The sequence below is a fragment of the Dipodomys merriami genome, unplaced genomic scaffold (assembly GCF_024711535.1).
Source record: "Dipodomys merriami isolate MVZ:Mamm:240054 unplaced genomic scaffold, mDipMer1.0.p SCAF_33, whole genome shotgun sequence".
Lineage (NCBI taxonomy): Eukaryota > Metazoa > Chordata > Mammalia > Rodentia > Heteromyidae > Dipodomys > Dipodomys merriami.
This window is the reverse complement of record NW_027204826.1, coordinates 11,401,799-11,422,151: the sequence shown is the minus strand read 5'-3', so window position 1 is coordinate 11,422,151 and position 20,353 is coordinate 11,401,799. Positions and strand designations below refer to the sequence as shown.

General features: G+C 41.3%; 1 protein-coding gene across 4 annotated transcripts in view; it reads right to left on the bottom strand.

Annotated features, from left to right (window-relative positions):
* Window positions 1-20,007, bottom strand: part of Ttc23 (tetratricopeptide repeat domain 23) — a 47,760-nt gene extending 27,753 nt beyond the window's left edge. For 3 of the 4 annotated variants that reach the window (XM_070043162.1, XM_070043164.1, XM_070043165.1), the window contains exons 1-6: window positions 17,247-17,478; window positions 13,559-13,758; window positions 12,486-12,609; window positions 11,182-11,332; window positions 10,864-10,989; window positions 3,395-3,572 (exon numbers count right to left, since the gene is read on the bottom strand). In XM_070043162.1, coding sequence (XP_069899263.1) covers window positions 3,395-3,572; window positions 10,864-10,989; window positions 11,182-11,332; window positions 12,486-12,609; window positions 13,559-13,758; window positions 17,247-17,298 — 831 coding nt within the window. In that variant the 5' untranslated portion in view covers window positions 17,299-17,478. Of the gene's footprint in view, window positions 1-3,394; window positions 3,573-10,863; window positions 10,990-11,181; window positions 11,333-12,485; window positions 12,610-13,558; window positions 13,759-17,246; window positions 17,479-19,549 lie in introns of those variants that run through there. The other variant, XM_070043163.1, reaches the window with a different exon arrangement.
* Between the last annotated feature and the right edge of the window lie 346 nt (window positions 20,008-20,353).

The following is a 20,353-nucleotide window of genomic DNA, read 5'->3' as shown; positions in this document are numbered from 1 at the left end:
AATTTTAATAAAAGAGCTCTTGTCAAATTTTACAACTACAAAAATGAGTGAATTCCTTTGTAACCTAAGTACAGGGAAATCCTTCTAATTCAGACTCAAAATTCAAACACAATAGAAGATTGAAAATTTGAACACATTAAGAAAATCGCATTGCAAAAAAAAATAGCACTAGTAAACAAGCTCAGCAAGGTTGCAGGGTATGAAATGAACATAAAAAAAATCATTTGTTTCCTAAATACTAGCAATGAAAAATATCAGAAAAAGGAAGTTAGGAAAACACTTCCACTTATAATAGCATCAAAAGAAGAAATACTTAAGAATGATTTTTACCAAACCAGTGCAAAACTTAAAACCTAAAAGCTGAAAAACATAGTTGACAGAAACAATAGAAGATTTCAATAAACTTAAGTATCCCATGTTCATGGATTGAAAGAGTGGAAATTGTTACAACTTCTCCCAATTTGAAATACAAATTCAATGCAATGCCTATCAGAATCTCAGCTGTTTTCTGTTTGTTTGTTTGGTGTAGGGGGTGGGTGGAGGAGGTAGAAATTGACAAGTTGAGCCTTGATGTGAATGACAATGTAAGGGATTCTGAATAATCAAAATGATCTTGAAAAAGAGAACCAAGTGAGAGGATTCACAGCGACTGATTTCAAAACCATAGTTGAGATAATGGACACTCACAGAGGGGCTGACGTACAGATCAACAAAATGGTACTGAGAGCTCTTACATTCCTGGTCAGTTGATTTTTTTTTTTTTTTTTTTTTGGCAAAGGTGGTTAAAGGCAATGGCTGTAAAGTTTTAAACAAAACAAATATAAGACTACTTAACTACTCCTTTAAAAGAATAAATTTTATGGTATATATGGTCTCAATTAAAACTCAGAAAAATGAAAAAAAATAACAAATAGAAACTGGAGTGCAAAATATTTGCAAAGTACATCACAGATAAAGGGCAGTATGTGTAGGAATTTTAAAAAGAAAACTTTTTATCGGTTAAGGAAAACTAGACCAAAGTTCTGTTTTAAAATCGGCCATTGATACGAATAATGCACAAAAGATAATTCAGCAAAAATATTAAAGTGACTTAAGCATGTGAAAAGAAATTCAACTCCATTAAAAAAAAATAGAAACACAAATTAGACTCATACAGAGATGTCATTTCCCACCCTTCAGAATGAAACTAACTGAAAAGCTTTACAAGGCTGTGGGCAGGTGGCTCACCCACGCACTACTCGTGCAGTCAAGAGGCACGTGCCCAGTGGAAAGGTGTGGAATCAGAACAATTAGCAACAAGAAAAAATAGTGTAGCTGGGCCCCGGTGGCTCATGCCTCTAATCCTAGCTTCTCAGGAGGCTGAGACCTGAGGATCCTGGTTCAAGGCCAGCCCAAGAAGAAAAGTCCGTCAGACTCTGATCTCCTATTAACCACCAGAAAACTGGAAGTGGTGTTATGACTCAAAGTGGTAGAGTGCTAGCCACGAGCACAAAAGCTCAGGGACAGCACCCAGGCCAAATTCAAGCCCCACAACCTACCAAAAAAAAATTAAAAATACTAGTGTAGCTAGACACTGGTGTTTTGTGCTTGTCATTTTATCTACTCAGAGGGCTGAGATCTGAGGATTGTGGTCCAAAGCAAGCTAGGGCAGGAAACTTCATGAGACTTTTTTTTTTCTTGTTTCCATATCTTGGAGTTTATTTCACTTAACATCATCTTATAGGGTCATATGTACATAGCTATTGAGCTATTATGATCCTTCATGAGACTTTTATCTCCAAAAGCCTTAAGTAGAACTTGGCTCAAGAGGTAGAGTGTTAGCCTTGGGCAAAAAAAAGCTCAGGGACAGAGCTTAGGCCCTGAGTTCAAGTCTCAGGACTGGCATACACACACACACACACACACACACACACACACACACACACACACACACACACACACACACACACACACACACCTCAGTGAGTTTGATAATAATATAAAACCACAAAACAACTTTCCTTGCTAATTATGAGTCCCTTCCCTCAGGTCCTTGCCAATCTCCACATCTTAATCAATTCTGCCTCCAATATTTCTCTTCAATGTATCTCATGTCTTCAGCCAGTTATCCATACTGCTCAGAGCCACTCTGCTTTTTCTCCACAGCCTGGACTGGTCCCTCCCTCTTCTTCTCTTGCCACAACCACCCCCATCCTCTACCTATCACACTAAAGAATCTTAATTAAAGGAATACTAGTTTTGAATCCAGGTTGTGTCGTTTATTAGCTATGTCCTCCTGGGCATATCGCCCAACCTTTCTAATTCTTGCCTTCCTTATCTATAAGCTGGAAATAATGTGATAGAGAGTGTTAATAGTGATTACAAGAGATGATCCAGATAGAGTGAGCCAACAGGGCTCTCTAACACTCTGTGTGTGGCAGTATAAACGATTGGAGTAATTAAAAGCGACATGGCAAAAGTGTATTCTTAGTGACATATCATCATATCTTGAAATAACAGGAATGGGCTAATCGATCCTTTAAATTCTCAAGGAAACATTAAAGTGCTTTTAGTGGATGACATGATACAAAGACATCAATCAAACTCATTGTGACTGTTAATTTTATGTGTCAACTTGCTCAACTTTGGTGCCCAGTTGTCTGGTTCAATACCAGATAGCTCATGTGTGTGTGTGTGTGTGTGTGTGTGCCTATGTGTGTGTGTAGGTGTGTAGGTAATGCTATGACTCTAAGTGAAGGCATCCACTTTCCATCCAATAAGTCCACTCACCTAGTCAATCAATGACCTAAGGCACAAAACCGCTGATATTGGCCCAGTTTCGAGACTGCTAGGCTAGTCTATCCATGGACTCCAGGCTTGTCAATCCCCACCGCACATGAACCCATTTCTCCTCCTCTCTGCTCTTCTCTGCTCCTCTCCTCTCTCCCTCCCCCCTTTCCTCTCTCCTCCTTTCTCTTCTCTTGTCCTCTTCTCTCCTCTGAGAGAGAGATTGAGAGAGAGAGAGAGAGAGAGAGAGAGAGAGAGAGAGAGAGAGTATCTATCTATTCGTTATCTATCTATTAGTTATCATCCCTGGAGATGCTTGAATGACTCACCAAGAAATCTTACAATTATAGAAAATAGTACAGGACAAAGAAACCTCATCTGGGAAATACTGCTTAAGCCATGTCTATAATGAGCAAAGCCATTCTTAGGGAGCCTCAGGCTCTGCAGAATGTACAGTCACTAGCCAAGGCTGAGGGCCCTGTACTTACTGCCTAGCTATTGACTGAGCATCTATTCTAGGCCAAGTATTGTAGTAATCTGGAGCCAATCACATAGCCACTTCCCATGCTTCTGCGCCCTTGCACTGATGAAAAGCATCAGGTCTAGAGTCCCATGTGCCACCCCTTACCTGTAAGAGACGTGTGATGGCTTCGTCGTGGAACCCCAGGGCCTGCTCGGTGCCTGCCAGTTCCCTCAGTATGGGTACACACTCGATACTCTTGTCTCCTTTGTTGCTCACAGTATATTCCAGAGCCTCTTTGTAGTGGGGCAAAGCTTCTTTTAATTTCTTCTGACATTGATATACCCTAAAAAAAAATCAAGTGATTTTTAAATGATTTTTTATTAACACACACATGAGTTGTACAAGGAACACCCAGTGTACATCACTGAGCAACCCTTCTTCATCACACTCCCTTGCCCCCATCCCCCCTCTTAAAACCTTCTTAAAACCGTCTGGGCACTGGTGGCTCATACTTGCAATCCAAGCTACTCAGGGGACTGAGGTCTAAGGATCGCAGTTCAAAGCCAGCCCAGGCAGAAAAGTCCATGAGACTCTTATCTCCAATAAACTACTCAGAAAAAGTGATGCTGTGGCTCAAGTGGTAGAGCACTAGCCTTGAGTAAAAGCGGCTCAGGGACAATGCCTGTGCTCTGTGTTCAAGCCCCAGAACTGGTACAACAACAACAACAACAACAAGAATCTATCTCATTAGCTCTAATTCTAGCAAAAGGATCATTTAAAAATCATTAACATAGGACGGTCTGAAAATATAGGCAGCCTGGTAGTGAGGGTGGGACTCCCTGATTCATTTGCTTGACAGCTAAGCCGTTCCTCCAGGTGGTAGCAGGGCACTGCTCAGGAGGATGAACTTGGGAACCACAGGAAAGTTCCAGTGCTGGCTTCTGCACTTGCTCAGTGTAGCGACCGCTCAAGCAATAGTGATCTCACCTAAATGTCGAGGATGCTAACAGTGCCCGCTTTGCTGGGACTATTAGAAAGAACAAGATTGTTGACATTCACAAAAACATCCAATACAGTATCTGACACAAAGCAAGTGCTAGGTAGGGGATGGTTTATAAATATATAAAATGTTTTGCAAAACCACAAGGAATGTTTGAGATGCTAACCTTGGATGTAGTGAGAAATCACAGAAATTTCCAGTAATATTTTATTTATTTACTTTTTTTGCCAGTCCTGGGGCTTGAACTTGGGCCTAGCCACTGTCCCTGAGCTTCTTCTACTCAAGGCTATAGCACTCTACCACTTGAGCCACAGCGCCACTTCTGGCTTTTTCTACTTATATGGTGCTGAGGAATCGAACCCAGGGTTTCCTGCATGCTAGGCGAGCACTCTACCACTGAGCCACCTGCCCAGCCCAATTTCCAGTAATATTAAGGAGGTTGAAGTACTCTCATCAACTAACTGCTGGAGAAACTATCATCTGGGCATAAACTTCTCAAAATCAAAATCATACATATACACGCATACAATTCTGCTCATGTCGCTTCTAGGGATTTATCTTGATAACATACTCAGGCAGGGAAATTGGAAACATAAGAGAATGTCTAGCTTAGCACTCTTTACAATAATGGAAAAGCGCCTGTCACAATTTCCTGTGAAGTTATACATCACAGTGGCTCTTCCTATATCAACCAACAATGTATCTATTTCTTCTGTTCTTTAGTAAAAGGGTGAGTTATAAAGATATCTTGTGTGTCATCTCATGCATGTTGATATTTTATAACCAATTTTCACAGACACCTGCACTCAGACATGTTAAAAAAAAAGATCTCTTACATGTTAGCAGTAGTCATCTAATAAGCAGGTGGATTGGCATCTGAACTTTCCTTGCTTATGCTTTTCTAAGTTTTCCTGTTTCTATGAAACTATATTATTATTATGTCAGAAAAAAATATACTAATTTAAGCGTAATAAGGTAGCAGCGGGAAAATGTTCTTGTGGCTTCGTTAGTCTCTCATGTGAACAATGTTGCTCTGTAACAGAACAACAAGCCTCTAAAAAAAAAATCTCCAAAATATTTGTGAGGACTATTAGAAACTTCTGTGTGGAAAACTTTCCTGTTCAAAATACCAAATGCAATTTTAATCCCTCCTATGTTTCCTCCGTAGCTATTTTTCAGGTAGGATCTTGTGGTTTACCCCAGGCCATCCTGAAGTGCAATTCCTACTGATACATCCCATGTAGCTGGGATAACTGATGTGTACCCCCTTGGCCAGCCTTCTAGTTGATATGGGGGCCTCCTTAACTTTCTGCCTGAGCTGCCCCTGAATTATGATCCTTCTGATCTCTGCTTTATTTGGTTATGTGCAGAAAAAAAAGTTGTTGATCTCTTGTTTAGAATCTAGGGAAAGTCACATCATTTCCAAATGACTTTAGACATTTTCCCACTGAATTGAGCTTGGTGAATTTAGACAATACCACCAATATTTGAGCAAAGGAAAAAAGTCTTCATCATTTTTCCTTTTAATGCTCATAAATGACGCAACGCCAGAAGAGCAAGAATATATCCTTTGTCTCCAAGGCTGCCTGCAAAAGTCACAGATGAAGAATAAAGCAAATAGAAAGACCAAGATGATTTCTTTTGGGAAACTGTTTGGGAAGGAAGCCAAAAATAAAAAACTAGTGTCCAGGCTGATACACAGCAATAAAGAATACAATGACATGTACCCATTGGAAAGGTACAATTGCACAAAAACACTCAATTGCAAACACTGAATCAGTGTAACAATTTCCACAATGGGAGGAAAACAAACAGGACTGGGGAGAGTGCCACTTCAGATTCCCACTGGTATGAAATCTGTTTTGTGAGTTAGTTTGGTGATGTGTACATGCGAAATTGCACAGCAGGATCTGTATATGTGGGTGGGGGTGTTACTGGGGTTTGAACTCAGGGCCTCTACCCTTTGATCCAAAGACCCAGATCTTTTTGGCTTCAGTTATTTTTCAGAGCGGGCCTTGCTTTTTTTTTCCTCCCGGGGGGTAGTCTTAGGCCATGTTCCTTCCACCTATTCCTCATATGTAGTGGGACTTGCGTCACACACTGCCACTCTTGACTTGTTTGTTGAGATGGGGTCTTGCCACACTTTTTTTTTTTGGGGGGGACTGACTCTGAACTATAATCTTCTCCAGCTCTTAAGTAGCTGGGATGATACACCTGTGACAACATGCCTGGAACAGTATCCATGTCTTTTCATATGCCTCTAGTATCTTATTAAAAAGCTGGATGAGTACACCAAGCTGTTGTTTAGAATGAAGCCCACTCTACATGCCCTGCCCCCCCCCCAACACACATACACACTACTGTCTGTGAATACAGGATCTGGACACTAACTCAGCCAGAAAGGAAGGCTATCCAGCTAATGTGCTCCACAATGGGCCTTCAGGAACTCACTGAGAACACTCTGCTCGCATAAAAGGGCAAAACAGAAAACACAATTTACCTTCATTTCACAATATATTTAATCAAAAAGGAATAGAGAGACCGAGAGTACTACATTGAGAAATAACTAAATTACAGTCTTACCTCCATCTCCCGCTCACTTAAAGCATCAAGTCAATTTCCAGTAATCCTGTCTGTTTCCATTTTCTCATATATAACGTTTGGGAGAGTACTACTCTCTCCTTTCTGTTTCTATCTACCTGTGGGGCAGGGGGAGGATTCTTTGAGGATTTCTTCTCTAGGGTGCCCATAATAATATGTCCAGTAGCTTTAGGACACACACTAGACAGAAGCAAAAACAGGGGCATTTGAATGGCAAAATGTGGCAGTCTGGTCATTTGACAGCTGTGCACATTTCAGTGATGGCCATGTTCTATTGAATGAAAATATATCCACAGCAATTGCAGGGAGTCTATGTGGACATCTCATCTCAGACGAATTCCTGAGGTCTCACCATACTTCTAGTATTACTATGGGACCAGAGTGTTTCCTCTTTAAACATGCTAGAATTTGGCAACAATGTGGTGCACTGGTGAACCAGGGTCTGCGGGCAGGCCACTGGGGATTGGAATCTGATGAGAAACCCATCCCCAAAGAGGACACGTGGAGGCTTTAGAGCTTTCTAGAGTCAACGTGAGAACAGATGTATGTGTGCGTTTCTCTACATACAAGGCAAGGTTCTGCTGCGGAGTGCATTGTGAGAATTCCATTCTGCAGTGGTGGTTGGCAGCTGCCCGGACACTAGAGACTGCTAGATAAGGCTCTGCTCTGCACTTCCCTGTCGTGTGCCCCTTCTTCCCAGCCTCAGTTCTTTCATTTGAAAATGGGAAGGGGTTTCTCCACCTCACAGGGACAATGGGGCTGAAATGGATAAAGGAGGCAAAGCACTGGACAAGAACCTGCATAGAGGGGGTTCAACAGTTGGCAGCTTCTCCCTTCCACCGTCCTCCCACCTCCCCTCTCTCCCTCCTTCTTTCCTTCCTTCCCTTTCTTCCTCCCTTCCTCCTTCCTTTTCTCCCTCCCTCCTTTTCTTCCTTCCTTCCCTTTCTTCCTCCGTCCCTCCTTCCTTTTCTCCCTCCCTCCTTTCCTTTTCTTCCTTTTCACATCCCTCCCTCCAACTCTCTCTCATTTTTTCCACACATTCCTCATTCTCTCCCTCTCTTTCCCTTCTCTTTCTGTTGTTCTGAGGGTTCTATCTGGTGTCTCTTTAATCTTCCCAAAAGTCCTCTGAGGTCCTGTTATTTGGACATTAGCAGGGAAAGACAGCGAAGCTGACTGAAAGCAGGGAACCCGCCCAAGTCCCACTGGGTGAGTCTGAAGAAATAGTGACTGGAACCCTGGCTTCTAGATTCCAAAGACCACAAGGCTGTACCACGGCACAGTGGTGAGAAAAGTTCCCCAGGTGGTCTGTTGATGGTCTGGGAAATGGTGTTTGTTTCGTTCTGGGCTAGTCTAGCACAGCGGTGCCAGTCCAGTACTCACTGGGAGAAGTTGTGGAAGACTTCAAAGGCACAGAGAAAGCTGGGGGACAAGTCACGTGCTCTGGAGCAGCAATTCCCAATACCCTGTCACCATGATGACATATAGAAAGGTCGTGTGTGTGTGTGTGTGTGTGTGTGTGTGTGTGTGTGTGTGTGTGTGTGTGTGGTGTGTACGTGTGCAACGGCGTATGCCTATATGTATTAAGGCAACTCTGTCCCTGGAGATCTCTATCAGTAACTGGAACAGAATCTACCTATGGCCACTGAGGGCGGGGGGCGGGGGGAGGGACATCTGCCTGTTTTTGAGGTTAACTTTTAACAGATTTAAAGATGTATAGACAAAAATGTAACACCAGCACTCATGATTTGAATCCACAGTCCAAAGGTAGCAAATCCTGCCAGTGCAGGAGCACTGGGGTGGACGGGAGGATGTGGAGGGAAGATGCCTAACACGGGGATGGAAGCACCGTCCCTCCCCCCCCATCCCTGAGTATGAGTCACCCCTGCAGCCTTGTCTGAGGGACAGGAGGAAAGGCACCAGCCGGCCTTGATAGGCACCATAAAAGGAGAAGCTGATGGAGGTGAAAGTGGGTACACAAAAAGCCATCCTTCTAAAAAGGACATAAATCCTACCAGCGCTGTCTGAGAAATTTCCCTGGCCTTCTACTGCCAAGACCTGGCTGGAGAAAAGTGTCACTACAGTAATGTACAAAACCTAAGCTTTGCTTCTTTCTAAAGGAGATCAGCTTGGGCAGATTTCAGTGGGCAAAGTAATCAGATGAAAATCATTTAGTTTAAATGTGAATGTCCCACTGGGATGTCAGGGTGAACAATCAGAATGGGGAGGAAAAAAAAAAAAAAGAACTGGCAATGTCTGAAACAACTTTGTGAGACACAAAAGTAACTTTGTACAACAAGCTCCTAAGATGGACTTCAACGCCAGCTGGGTTTTCAGTACAGACATGTTCAAGGGCTGCCATCTGCAGGCGAGATTCAGTACTGCTCGTTTGGAAAGTCAGATCCCTGTTTTATAGCTGAACATGAAGAATGAAGGCATTTGTCAAGTCTCTACCAGATGCAACAAATACCAGATTTTGGGCCTCTGACCTGTGTGTTTCCTGCCTACTTCTGAGCAGTAAGAAGATCTGGATGGGGAAGGTGTGTGACTCTCCAGATCATCGACAACCCTCTTGCTCTCCCAGTCATATGAGTGGAATGGATCCCTGGATTCTTTGGGGCCTGGTTTCTTTCACTGAACACACGGTTTGTGAGAAGCACCCACCGACCCAAGGATTTTAAGCAAGAAGTGGTTTGACCATTTTCTTTTCATGTATGGACCACAATCTTATCTATTCTGCTTTGGATGAACCTTTGAGCTGGTTTGAATTCCTGGCTATTGCAAATAATGTACCATAAGTGTGTGTCCCATAAGTGGAGTGTATTCATTCTTGAGATAAGAGTCTCAGCAATTTTACCTGGGTTGTCTGTGGACTCACAAACCTCCTGACTCTATTTCCCAAGTAGCTGGGATATATACACAATTATAATAGTTATATATAATACATAAATATAATATATGTAATATAAATACAATTATGCATAATTATGTATCTATATATTATACATCTATATAGTATTTATATTATATATTTATATATGTAAATATATATTAAATGTCTTCTTCATCTCTGTACTTTCTTATGGTACAAAACACATGGTGATTTATAAAACAGGACAAGGTGGTACCGGGAGGGAGGCAAAGTGTGTTAACAAAGGTAAACTGGATTCTTCTGGCTTGGCTAGGGACAGCCAAGTGAGGTCATATGGGATTCTCGGTCTCTTCCAGAACGAGACTTTCTCCATCCTCTTTCCCCCACTTTCTTTCCTTCAAAGGAGCTCACTCTGCCACCCAGTGTTCTGGAGAATCAGGGAAGGACCGGCCTCTGGGTGGGATAAGGGTAGACACTACTGGGTACTCGTTGCTTTCCCTTAAGAGCCTGTGGAGAGGTCCCAGCGGGGAGCACGGCTACTTCTGTGCCCTTGGCTGGAGGACAGTCCTCCTATAAGGGGGAGGCAGCTTCAGGAGTGGGGAACAGGCAGATCAGTGGAGTCAGCCCCCAGGAGCAACGGGGTGACAGGTGTCATGACCAGGTCACAGGGCCTAGTTGCCTCCTCGGGGTGTCACCTGATGATGAAACGTGCTATCACCCTCAGCCGGGTCTGTGTGGCGAATGAGGAAGAAAGGCCAATCTTCTTATCTAGACCAGGATGTGACTTTTCTTTGTGGCCCTCCTCAGAAAAATCTATCTACTCAAGCTCCATCTTCTACAGGAGCAGTGAAGGGAGGGGAGGGAGGAGGAGACAAAGGACAGGATGGTGGGAAGGCAGGTGGGAGGGAGATCAGGTAGAAAAGAAAAGTCAAGGGGATAATGTAAATAAAGGGCCCAGGTTGGATAGGAGGGCTCTGGACAACCTTTGCCACTGGGGTTCATCTCGGTGCTAGTGCTGCTTTGATATAACTGTGTTCCTCTCCTTCCTGGACTAGAAACTGTGGACAGTGCCCCATGAAGACAAACCATCTATCTGAAGACAGATTCCCCTGGCTAAGAACCCTCAGTCAGTCACCACACACACACCAAGTTCTTGAAACTTACTGTGCAAATGAAAATTTGATGCGTGCTTGGATTTCTGTCCACTCTTCCTTTATAATCTTTCCACACTGGAGGAGCTCCTTGGAAATGTTGTCTGCTTTTGTCAGATTCTCTGAGGCTTCCTTATATCTGGATTGTGTTCAGGAAACTTTTCACTCGGTTCTAGATTTCTAGGACTTGGAGACTATGGAATTCATCTGGCTCTTACGCTTCCTATCATTCTCCCAGTCATCTAGCAACTTTTTAGTTGGCCTTACAGATTAGATATTAAGTATTATGTGAGCAGTATATCTAATAGTGCAGTTTAGAGGCAAAGGATACTTTTGAAGAGAGAGTAAGGCTTTCCCCAGGGTGCAGAAGAGTTCTACAGAACACTTGAAAATGTCCGTGTTGTCTTTATAGGGAGACACAATGGAGCTGACCAGGATTTCCTTGGCTTTTTCTGCATGTTGTTTTGCTTGCAGTGAGAATCCTACAAAGAAAGAGAAGTCTCAATTTCTCTCCAACCTCAGCATGACAGAAACATCTTCTTCATGGCCAGGGAATCTGACAAGCTCCCCACCTATTGTCCGGTGACACACGATATATCTGGGCAGCAGGAAAGAGCATCATGATTGTACCAACCAACAAAATGCAGTCATCCCAGTTTGCCTAGCCAGAGAGGAAATGATACTGTTTTCTCCCTCCTGAAACCATCTCTCTTCTTGTTTCTCTTGAGGAAAACAGGGGATCCTTGCCCACCGCACATCTAATCCAGGTGATTTGGATTAGACCCAAGTTAGCCTGCTTAGAATGTACTGAAATTCTGGGATGTTTAGCAGGGCATTCTTTGTCTCCTGGGAATTTCTGGAGCGGCTGGCATCACTGTTGCTGCCAGGTGTACAAAGCCTGACTAAGGATGGAGCCAAGAAAACAGATCCAAGTGATGAGAAAAGCGAGCAACTGAAACCTGGTCATATTGTTGAAATATCAGCCATAGCTAAGGAATAAGCAAGTTTAACCCTTGGACATTTAAATATGAGCCAACGTGTTTTTAGTTCTTCTAACTTGTGTTAGTCTTTTTACTTGACTGTTTGTTACTTATAGTCAAACAACTCTTCTTCATCAAGAATGATATTCTATTCTAAGCTGCTCTCCCTTGTCTTGGGTTCTTTTATAATACCTTTCATAAGCTCACAGATGAACTATCTCCTAAGGATCTTAATTTTAAGGTAATAAACAGGGCTGGGAACATGGCTTAGTGGTAGAGTGCTTGCCTAGCATGCATGAATCCATGGTTCCATTCCTCAGTACCACATAAACAGAAAAAGCCAGAAGTGGCACTATGATTCAAGTGATAGAGTGCTAGCCTTGAGCCAAAGAAGCTCAGGGACAGAGCCCAGGCCCTGAGTTCAAGCCCCAGGACTGGCAAAAATCAAAAACTAAAAAAGACAATAAACAAACACTTAGAAGGCTACAATCTTTCTTCTTTCTCCCTCTCCTCTGTGATGTGTCTTGCTGGCTTATCACCATTTGGAAAGAAGACTACCCTACATCCTGACCCTTCTAGCTGAGTGTGAAGCAAATTTGGGGGATGAACAACCGAAGCCAACCCGCTGATCTTGCAGGATCTGAGATGAGCTCACCTTTCAGCTGGAGGTAACCCTCAGCCAGATTAACGTGTGCGTCTGCTAGTTTCCAATGTGAGTCACCATAGCAAATTCTGGTCAATGCGAGGCAACGTACAAGCTCCTGGATCGCCTGTTTGTACTGTCAGAGGAGAAAGTGAAGTTACCTATGATCCGACAGCCAAAACATTTAAGAATCACAAAGCATGAAACAAAATCTAACTGTATATCTGTCCATTCTCTTAAATGCAGGGTCCTAGCCAGGTGATTGTGGCTCACACTTGGAATCCTAGCTACTCAGAAGGCTGAGATCTGAGGATCCCAGTTTAAAGACAGTCCAAGCAGGGAAGTCCATGAGACTCTTGCCGCCAGTGAACCAGCAAAGAGTTAGAAGTGGAGCTGTGGCTCAAGTGGTAGAGTGCTAGCCTTGAGCAAAAAAGCTAGGTCCTGAGTTCAAGCCCCAGTACTATCACACACACACACACACACACACACACACACACACACACACACACACACACACACACACACACACACACGCAATAAAAATAAATGTTGCCAACTGGTGAATAAGTTTCCTGTAAGGCTGAAACTATTTTAAAATAAAAACTTGCAAAAAAAGTGGATATTTAAAAAACATCTACTTTTCACCACGTGAAAGTTTCAAGAGCCCTCGGATACTTCACATGCAACATGCAAGGCCTCAATGAACTGATCATTTTGCGGACTACATTTCATTTTAACCCACAGCTCCCTCTTTCACTTCAAGCATAGCACCTCCTGCATACCTACCTTGTAGATTATAATTACATGTACCCTTCCCTCTCTCGAGGACCCTTCCCTCAGCTCCTCCATGCTGGTCCTTTTCCTCCTTAGTCCTCAGCAAACTTGTACTTACAGTGGGTGTGTCCACTGCTGGGCATGGCTTGGTTGGGCCACACTTATTTGGGTTATAGTAAGTTCTTTCACTCACATGTTTCTTCCTATGTCACTCCTGAGATTAGGAGTGTAATCTCAAAACCATCCTTCTCTTGGCTGCACCTGAGAGCCTGCCTCCCAGGGCACAGGTCTAGAAGGGGAAGACTCCTTACCTGGTGATTGCTGAAGTAGGACCTCACCCTCTCCTCACACAGGTGGAGTTTCTCTCTCGGAGGCTGGAACAGCGCGGTCTGGGGCAGCTTGTTAGGAGACTTTTTTCTAGAGGTGATGCTGACAGCAGCCACTACTTCATCTAGATGGCTGGAAACGTGGGTGTCTTGCGATTCCTGCATATTCTCACTTGCATTGTCCTCTGATTGTTAAACACAGAAGGGAAAGGTATTAAAAGATTGTTTCTGGGGCTGGGAATGTGGCTTAGTGGTAGAGTGCTTACGTAGCACGCATGAAGTCCTGAGTTCAATAGCTCAGTACCGCATAAACAGAAAAAGCCAGAAGGGGCCCTGTGGCTCAAGTGGTAGACCACTAGCCTTGAGCAAAAGAAGCTCAGGGACAGTGCCCAGGCTCTCTGAGTTCAAGCCCCAGAATTGGCAATAAATAAATGTTTCAACTGCTACTTTTCAGGATTCACTTTTTTTTCCCTTTAGAATTGAGGTTAGAATCTAGGAAAATTTCAACGCTGTACCTATGACTTCTTTAAAAGAGTTTTGGCTTATTTTCAGTTTTAGCTAAACCAAACAGTCTTGGTTAAAAGAATGAACATCTATCTATCTATCTATCTATCTATCTATCTATCTATCTATCTATCTATCTATCTATCTCTCACTTATATTTGCTGAGCCCAAGTAAGCCTAATGAATTCCTATCGGAATTCCTCAACTAATCTAGAGTCAGAAAATAAATGTTAACCCTTTACTTCTGGCTAAATGGAATAGTTGGAGTGATGTATGGAGTAAAACTCACCATGCACGCATGTGCGTGCGCGCACACACACACACACACACACACACACACACACACACACACACACACACACAACAGCAAACTAGGAAGGCACTCTATAGCTCAGTTATGCCTCCACTACTTCAGAATAACATCTTTCTAAAGATAATAACTTTTTCCTCTTTAAATTATGCATAATTCTATTGATTGAGACAAGCTTTTAAAAAAAGCAAAATCAAGGCAGACTGTGTAGGAAGGGATCAGCAGCATAGGGAGAAAGAGGGAGTACTGAGGGATGATGATCAAAGGATATAACAAACACACATATGTTAATGTATTAATAAAAAGAATTTTGTGATATAAAAATAATCAATGTGTGTTGCATCATGCAGCACAAAAGCCTACTCTTCAGTTCATTTACTTTGAGGTACATGCCTATCATCAACCACTTTCCTTTTTTTTTTTTTGTAACAGGCATAGCTAGAGTTTAAAATCTCATTAGAAATCAGTGTGGGTGGCTCCCTACATCATCCTCTTCCTGCCTGCCCTGGGTTGGCTTCCCAGGCCTCTCTTAATTTGCACCCACAACTGCCAGTCAGACTTATCCAATCAATTAATGTTCCTTCTGCCAGACCTACCTAGTAGAATGTTGAAACACATGATAGGCCCCAGATCAGAGGAAGAGGAAGAATACGGGGTTTGAGTCTTGCAGGTCTAAGAGGTGTTGTTAAAAACATTTAGTCTCTTTGGAACCACTTACCTTCAGATACCAAGGGTCTACTGGATTAATGAACACGTGTTCATCATGATATGTATAGAAACGATATCTGAGACACTTAAATGCCTACTGATGAGAAAAACTTTCCCAACCTGATGAAAATCTCATGAGAAGACCTAAAGCTAACATCATACTAAGTTGTGAACGTGGGAATGCCCTTGTCTCTGGATAGGAAATAAGGCAAGGATAGTTTCTCCCACCAAACTATATTCAAGAGCATAAAGAATATTCTAGCCAGGGTAACAGGGGAAGAAAAAGAAAGAAAGGCATGCAGAACAGAAAGGAAGAAAGAAAACTTCATTATCAGATGACATGATCGTGTAGGTGGAATCCAGGAAAAGTGAATAAAAGAAGGTCCTTCTAGAGCTACTAAACAAGTTCAGGAGGGTTATAGGATACAGAATAAGTCAACAAAAATCTCTTCCCTTCTTTTCCAAATTAAGGCTTTGCTGTATACCACAGGTCAACATCACACTCATAATCCTCCTTTCTCAGACTCTTGAGTGCTAGAATTATAGACATGACTTGACATATCTGGCTTGGAATTTTATGTATCTATACACTAAAAATATATAACCTAAAAATAAAATTAAGAAAATATTTCCATTCATAATGGCATAAAAACAGTAAAATACTTAGGTATAAATATAATGAAAGAAATATATGACATAAATGCTGAAAATCAAAGAAGTGAAACATCTAAATACATGAAGAGACATCTTCTATTCATGAATTTGAAGCCTCAAAACGACTAAGATAACAATATTTCTCAAATTATCTATAAGCATAATACAATCCTTATCCAACTCCTAACTGCTTTTTCAGGGGAGAGGGGAGGAAGGTAGAAATTGACAAACTGAGCCTTAAGTTTATATAGAAAGTGCAAGAGACTCAAAATAGAACATTTTTTAAAAAAGGAAAAAGAAAGTTGGTGAACTCAAACTTCCCAATGTTAGAAATTATAAAAACTAAGAGTGAAACTTTGTGGTGATTGGCTTTGGTATAGAAGACATCCTAAGTGTTCTCATCAGGTAATCAATGGTAATCATGTCAGGTGATTATCTGAGCCAGATCGTGGGAATCATTACATAAAGTACAGTTACATCAAAATATCATCTTGCGTGCCTTCAATCTATGCACATTTTTATTTCTTGAATATAAATTTGACAGTATATATTTATTAGTAGTGTATATTTATTAGTCCACAGAGCAAAGGACAAAAAAATAGTGCAGTGCTGGTCTCAGACACAATTATGGAAATAAACATATAGAACAACAGGAAAGAGGTGAGACTCCAAGAAAAAACCCTTACATATACAGTCAATATTTTTTCCCATTTTTTCCAGTGTGGGGGATAAAAATCCAAGGCATTTTATATCACTTATGCTTTGGATAAGGTGCCAAGATAATTCAATGGAGGAAGACTAGTCTTCTAAGAAAATAGTCCTCAAATGGGCCTTTCACATTCAAATAAAGAAAGCTGGACCTCTACCTCAAACCATAAATAAAATTTAACTCCAAATGAAGATGTAAAGTAATTAAAGGCATAAAACTAGCATACGTCAGAGAAAATCTTCATGAGCCTGAGTTAGGAGAAGATTTCCCAAGTACTGAACTAAGGGATAAAAAATAAAAGAAAAAGGTATATTAACTGAATTTCATTAAAAAGAAATATGTTCTTTCAAAGTTTATCAATACTAAGGTTAAATGACAACCCACAGAATAGAATAAAATATGTACAAGTCACATATCTGATGAAGTACTCCTATCCAGAATACATAATGTTTACAACTCGATAATAAGATGACAAAAACCCAATTAAAAGTAGGGAAAATATTTGAATAGACATTTTACAAAGATATATGTGTGGCCAAAAATGCTTAATATTATTAGTCATTAAAAATGCAAATCAAAATTGCAACAAGATACTACCTCACATCTACCAGAATGACAATAATAATAATAATAATAATAATAATAATAATAATAATAATGACAGACCATAGAAATGTAGATGAGAATGTACAGAAACTGGGACTATCATAAAACACTGGTGGTTTTGCTTGTCTTGGAAAATATTTGATAGTCTTCAAATGTTAAATGCAGAATACTGTATGACTTACCACTTCCACTCCTAGGACTCGGAGCGGCTATCTTGGAGAGCTGAAAACTCATGTTCACATAAAAACTTGTGAAAGGGTAGACTAATTAGGGCTCAGGGTTCCTTGAGAGTATCTTCGCTTGGCCAATGGAGACCAGATGGGAAAAGATTAAAAACTGTTTCAAAAAAAGTACCATCAGGAAACAAAGCATCTTGCCAGCACCCTTCTCTAGTTCCTTCTGGTTCCTCAAGTTCTGAATACCTTCCCACCCATAGAACATAGCTGATTTGGAATTAGTAACCAATCAGAATGTCACAAGGCTCAACCAATAAAATGTCACCTTCTAAGCATCTAATTATAATAGGGGGAAAGTCACACTCAAACTATGACATCACAAGTCTGAACTGATTGGTTGGTTGTCCTGTGCCTTATTTGCATAGGGCCAACCAATCCGAGCACAGATCAGGATATAAAAAGTGCCTAGACCCAGCCACTGGAACACAGGAGCAGAGTGGCAACAGCCTTCAATGCAGACGCTTCATTTCTGGAATTTGTCAGACAAGAACTTGAGAGTGACAGCGGCAGCAGCCAGCAGTAAAGTTATAATACCAGCAGGCTGAGCTGCAATACTACAGGTGTTTCCTTACAGGGCTCCAACACTGGAGCCAGAAGGGATATCAATGGAATGGGCTCTCTCTGCCTGTTTGATAAATTTGTATGGTCCACCAATACAAATGATGTTACAGATATCCACACAGAAGGTCCCCCAGTCCCAAGGAATTAACAGCCACAAAGGTAACCTCAAGTCCTCCACGTGAAATCTCTGCTCTCGGATATTACCACCATCTCATTCCCACTGGAGTTCTTTGCTCTTAGAAACATATAAATTGTCCAGTCACTAAAAATACTATTTATACATTTTGATAGAAAAATCCAGTTGGAGAAACACTGACAGTTATTATTACCTTTAAGGGTAATTTTATTGTTTTTTTTTTTTTAAGAGTCCTTAAAGTATAAAGAATGTTTCTTGACTTTGCCCCCAAATGAAATGTCAACAATCTGCAGGGAAAACCCTGTGAACAGTTGAAGGTAGTCAGGTCTGGGGTAGGTAGTACCGGGTGGGTGGGCTTTATATAAAGAAAATATTAACTTCTTCAAGTTGCAGGTCTGCAAGGTTTAGGGATATGGAGTGGTGGAAAGGCCCATTCCCTAGAAACCCATGCTATGAAGGCTTAACTGCACACCAACAGGTCTCAGAGCAGAATTAGTGAAAGATCAGAAATGGTGAATGGGCATTTTACTGCCATTGCTGAGAAGTATGACAAGTCAGTTTAATGAGACCATATTTCCTTTACTTTCTCATCAAGAGGGCTGGGCTACCAAAAAGAGCTAAAAAGGATATTATCTGATGAGCCTGGCCACGTACAACATCAGCCAATGGTGGCAGGAGAACTTGTCTCCTGTTTTCCATACCTAGAGATTCCTCCTTCTTTCTCTACCTAATTAAGAACCACTGGTGGGTTACAAAGACGCCTGCACACCCATGTTTATTGCTGCACTCTTCGCAGTAGCCACCTTACTAGATCAGTCTAGATATCCATCAATGAATGGCTGGATTAAGGAAATAAGGTAGCTATCCACGTTGGAGTATTCTTATTCATCCACAAAGAAGAATTTGCAATAAACTGCATATTGTTAAATGAAGTAAGCCAAACTCACAAAGACAAATGTTTTTTTACCATGTGTGTTCTAATTATTACCAACACTACCAACACCACCATACCTACCTAATACTGCAGTGCTAAACTAAAAAAAAAAAATCTCAGTGTTTTTGAAAGATGCAAAGAAATGCAACAAGGTTTATGTTATTTATAGGTGTTTGGATAAAATGCCCAAAGCCATTTCTACTGTTATCTTTTCTTCTCTATATGGGGATTGAACCCAGATTCTCACCAAGTGTTCTGTCACTTGAGCTATGACTCGAGACATTTTGGTTTTATTTTGCTGTTGAACATTTTGGTTTTATTTTGCTGTTGAAATAGGGTCCTGCTAACTTTGTCCAGTCTTGCCTTGAAGACTTTCTGAAATCTCCTGCATCTGCCTCCTTGGTAGCTAGAATTACAGGCATGTACTGCTATGTTCAATTTCTCATATAACAGATGGACTACCTATTATGCCAAGTATAATAATCTACAAAAACTCATTCCATTTAAAGATTACAGTATTATTAAGTATATAAACACATATTTAAGCAACAATACCACAAAACATAGCTTCTTACAACAGAGAATAATCTATAATGAATCCTAACTTGTTTGCATTACCTTTCAAAAACTCCATTGATAATCTGGGGAAAAGGTATCCAACTTCAAAAGAGAAAAACAAAATGCCTTCTTGAAAATTCTTCCTCCTGCTATCCTTAAATTGTGCCTGTGTTTTCTCTGGATTTTCTTTTGGCACTCCTTGCCAACTAACGAACACCAGAAAAAAGTCTCTCAAATGTCCAACAATGTGGTAGAATCCTTTGTCAGTTCACCCGGTCTGGTTGAGAACATCGCCATTCCTTTTTCGAGCGAATCACAGTGGTCCTGACAGTCGAGTGTACCAGTTTGGTTCCTGCTGTATCTGTATGGTGATTCTTCGTACAGATTGATAACCATAAATTTGTCTAAGGTACAGTAGCTTTCAGAACAATCTTCCTGTAAAGTGCTGAGGGTACCTCACAAAACTCCAGACAGACTGAATGATGGAGCATCCCATCCACCAATCGCAAGTGCAGAAACAGGATTTTGTCAAACTTTGTAACCCAATCCTTGGGAGCTAGAGGTGGGAATTTTAAATGGGGTTGTCTTTTCCTTGGAATTTACTTAAAGTGATATGCACTGCCTGTTGATTTGCAAAGTCAGTCAACGTCAGTAAAACTAATTTAAATGAGAGAATTCCCTCTTCTAAGTGAAGCAAAAATATGTAAATTGACCCTCTAAAACTTGATAAAACTTTAATAGTAATATTAAAAGTGGTGATATGTATGATCATATATAATTACCTGGCAACTTTTGTGCCAACTTGACAAGGGTTAAGAGTTATTTTAGGCTGGGCACCGGTGTGGGGTCTCTGCAGGAGGCTGA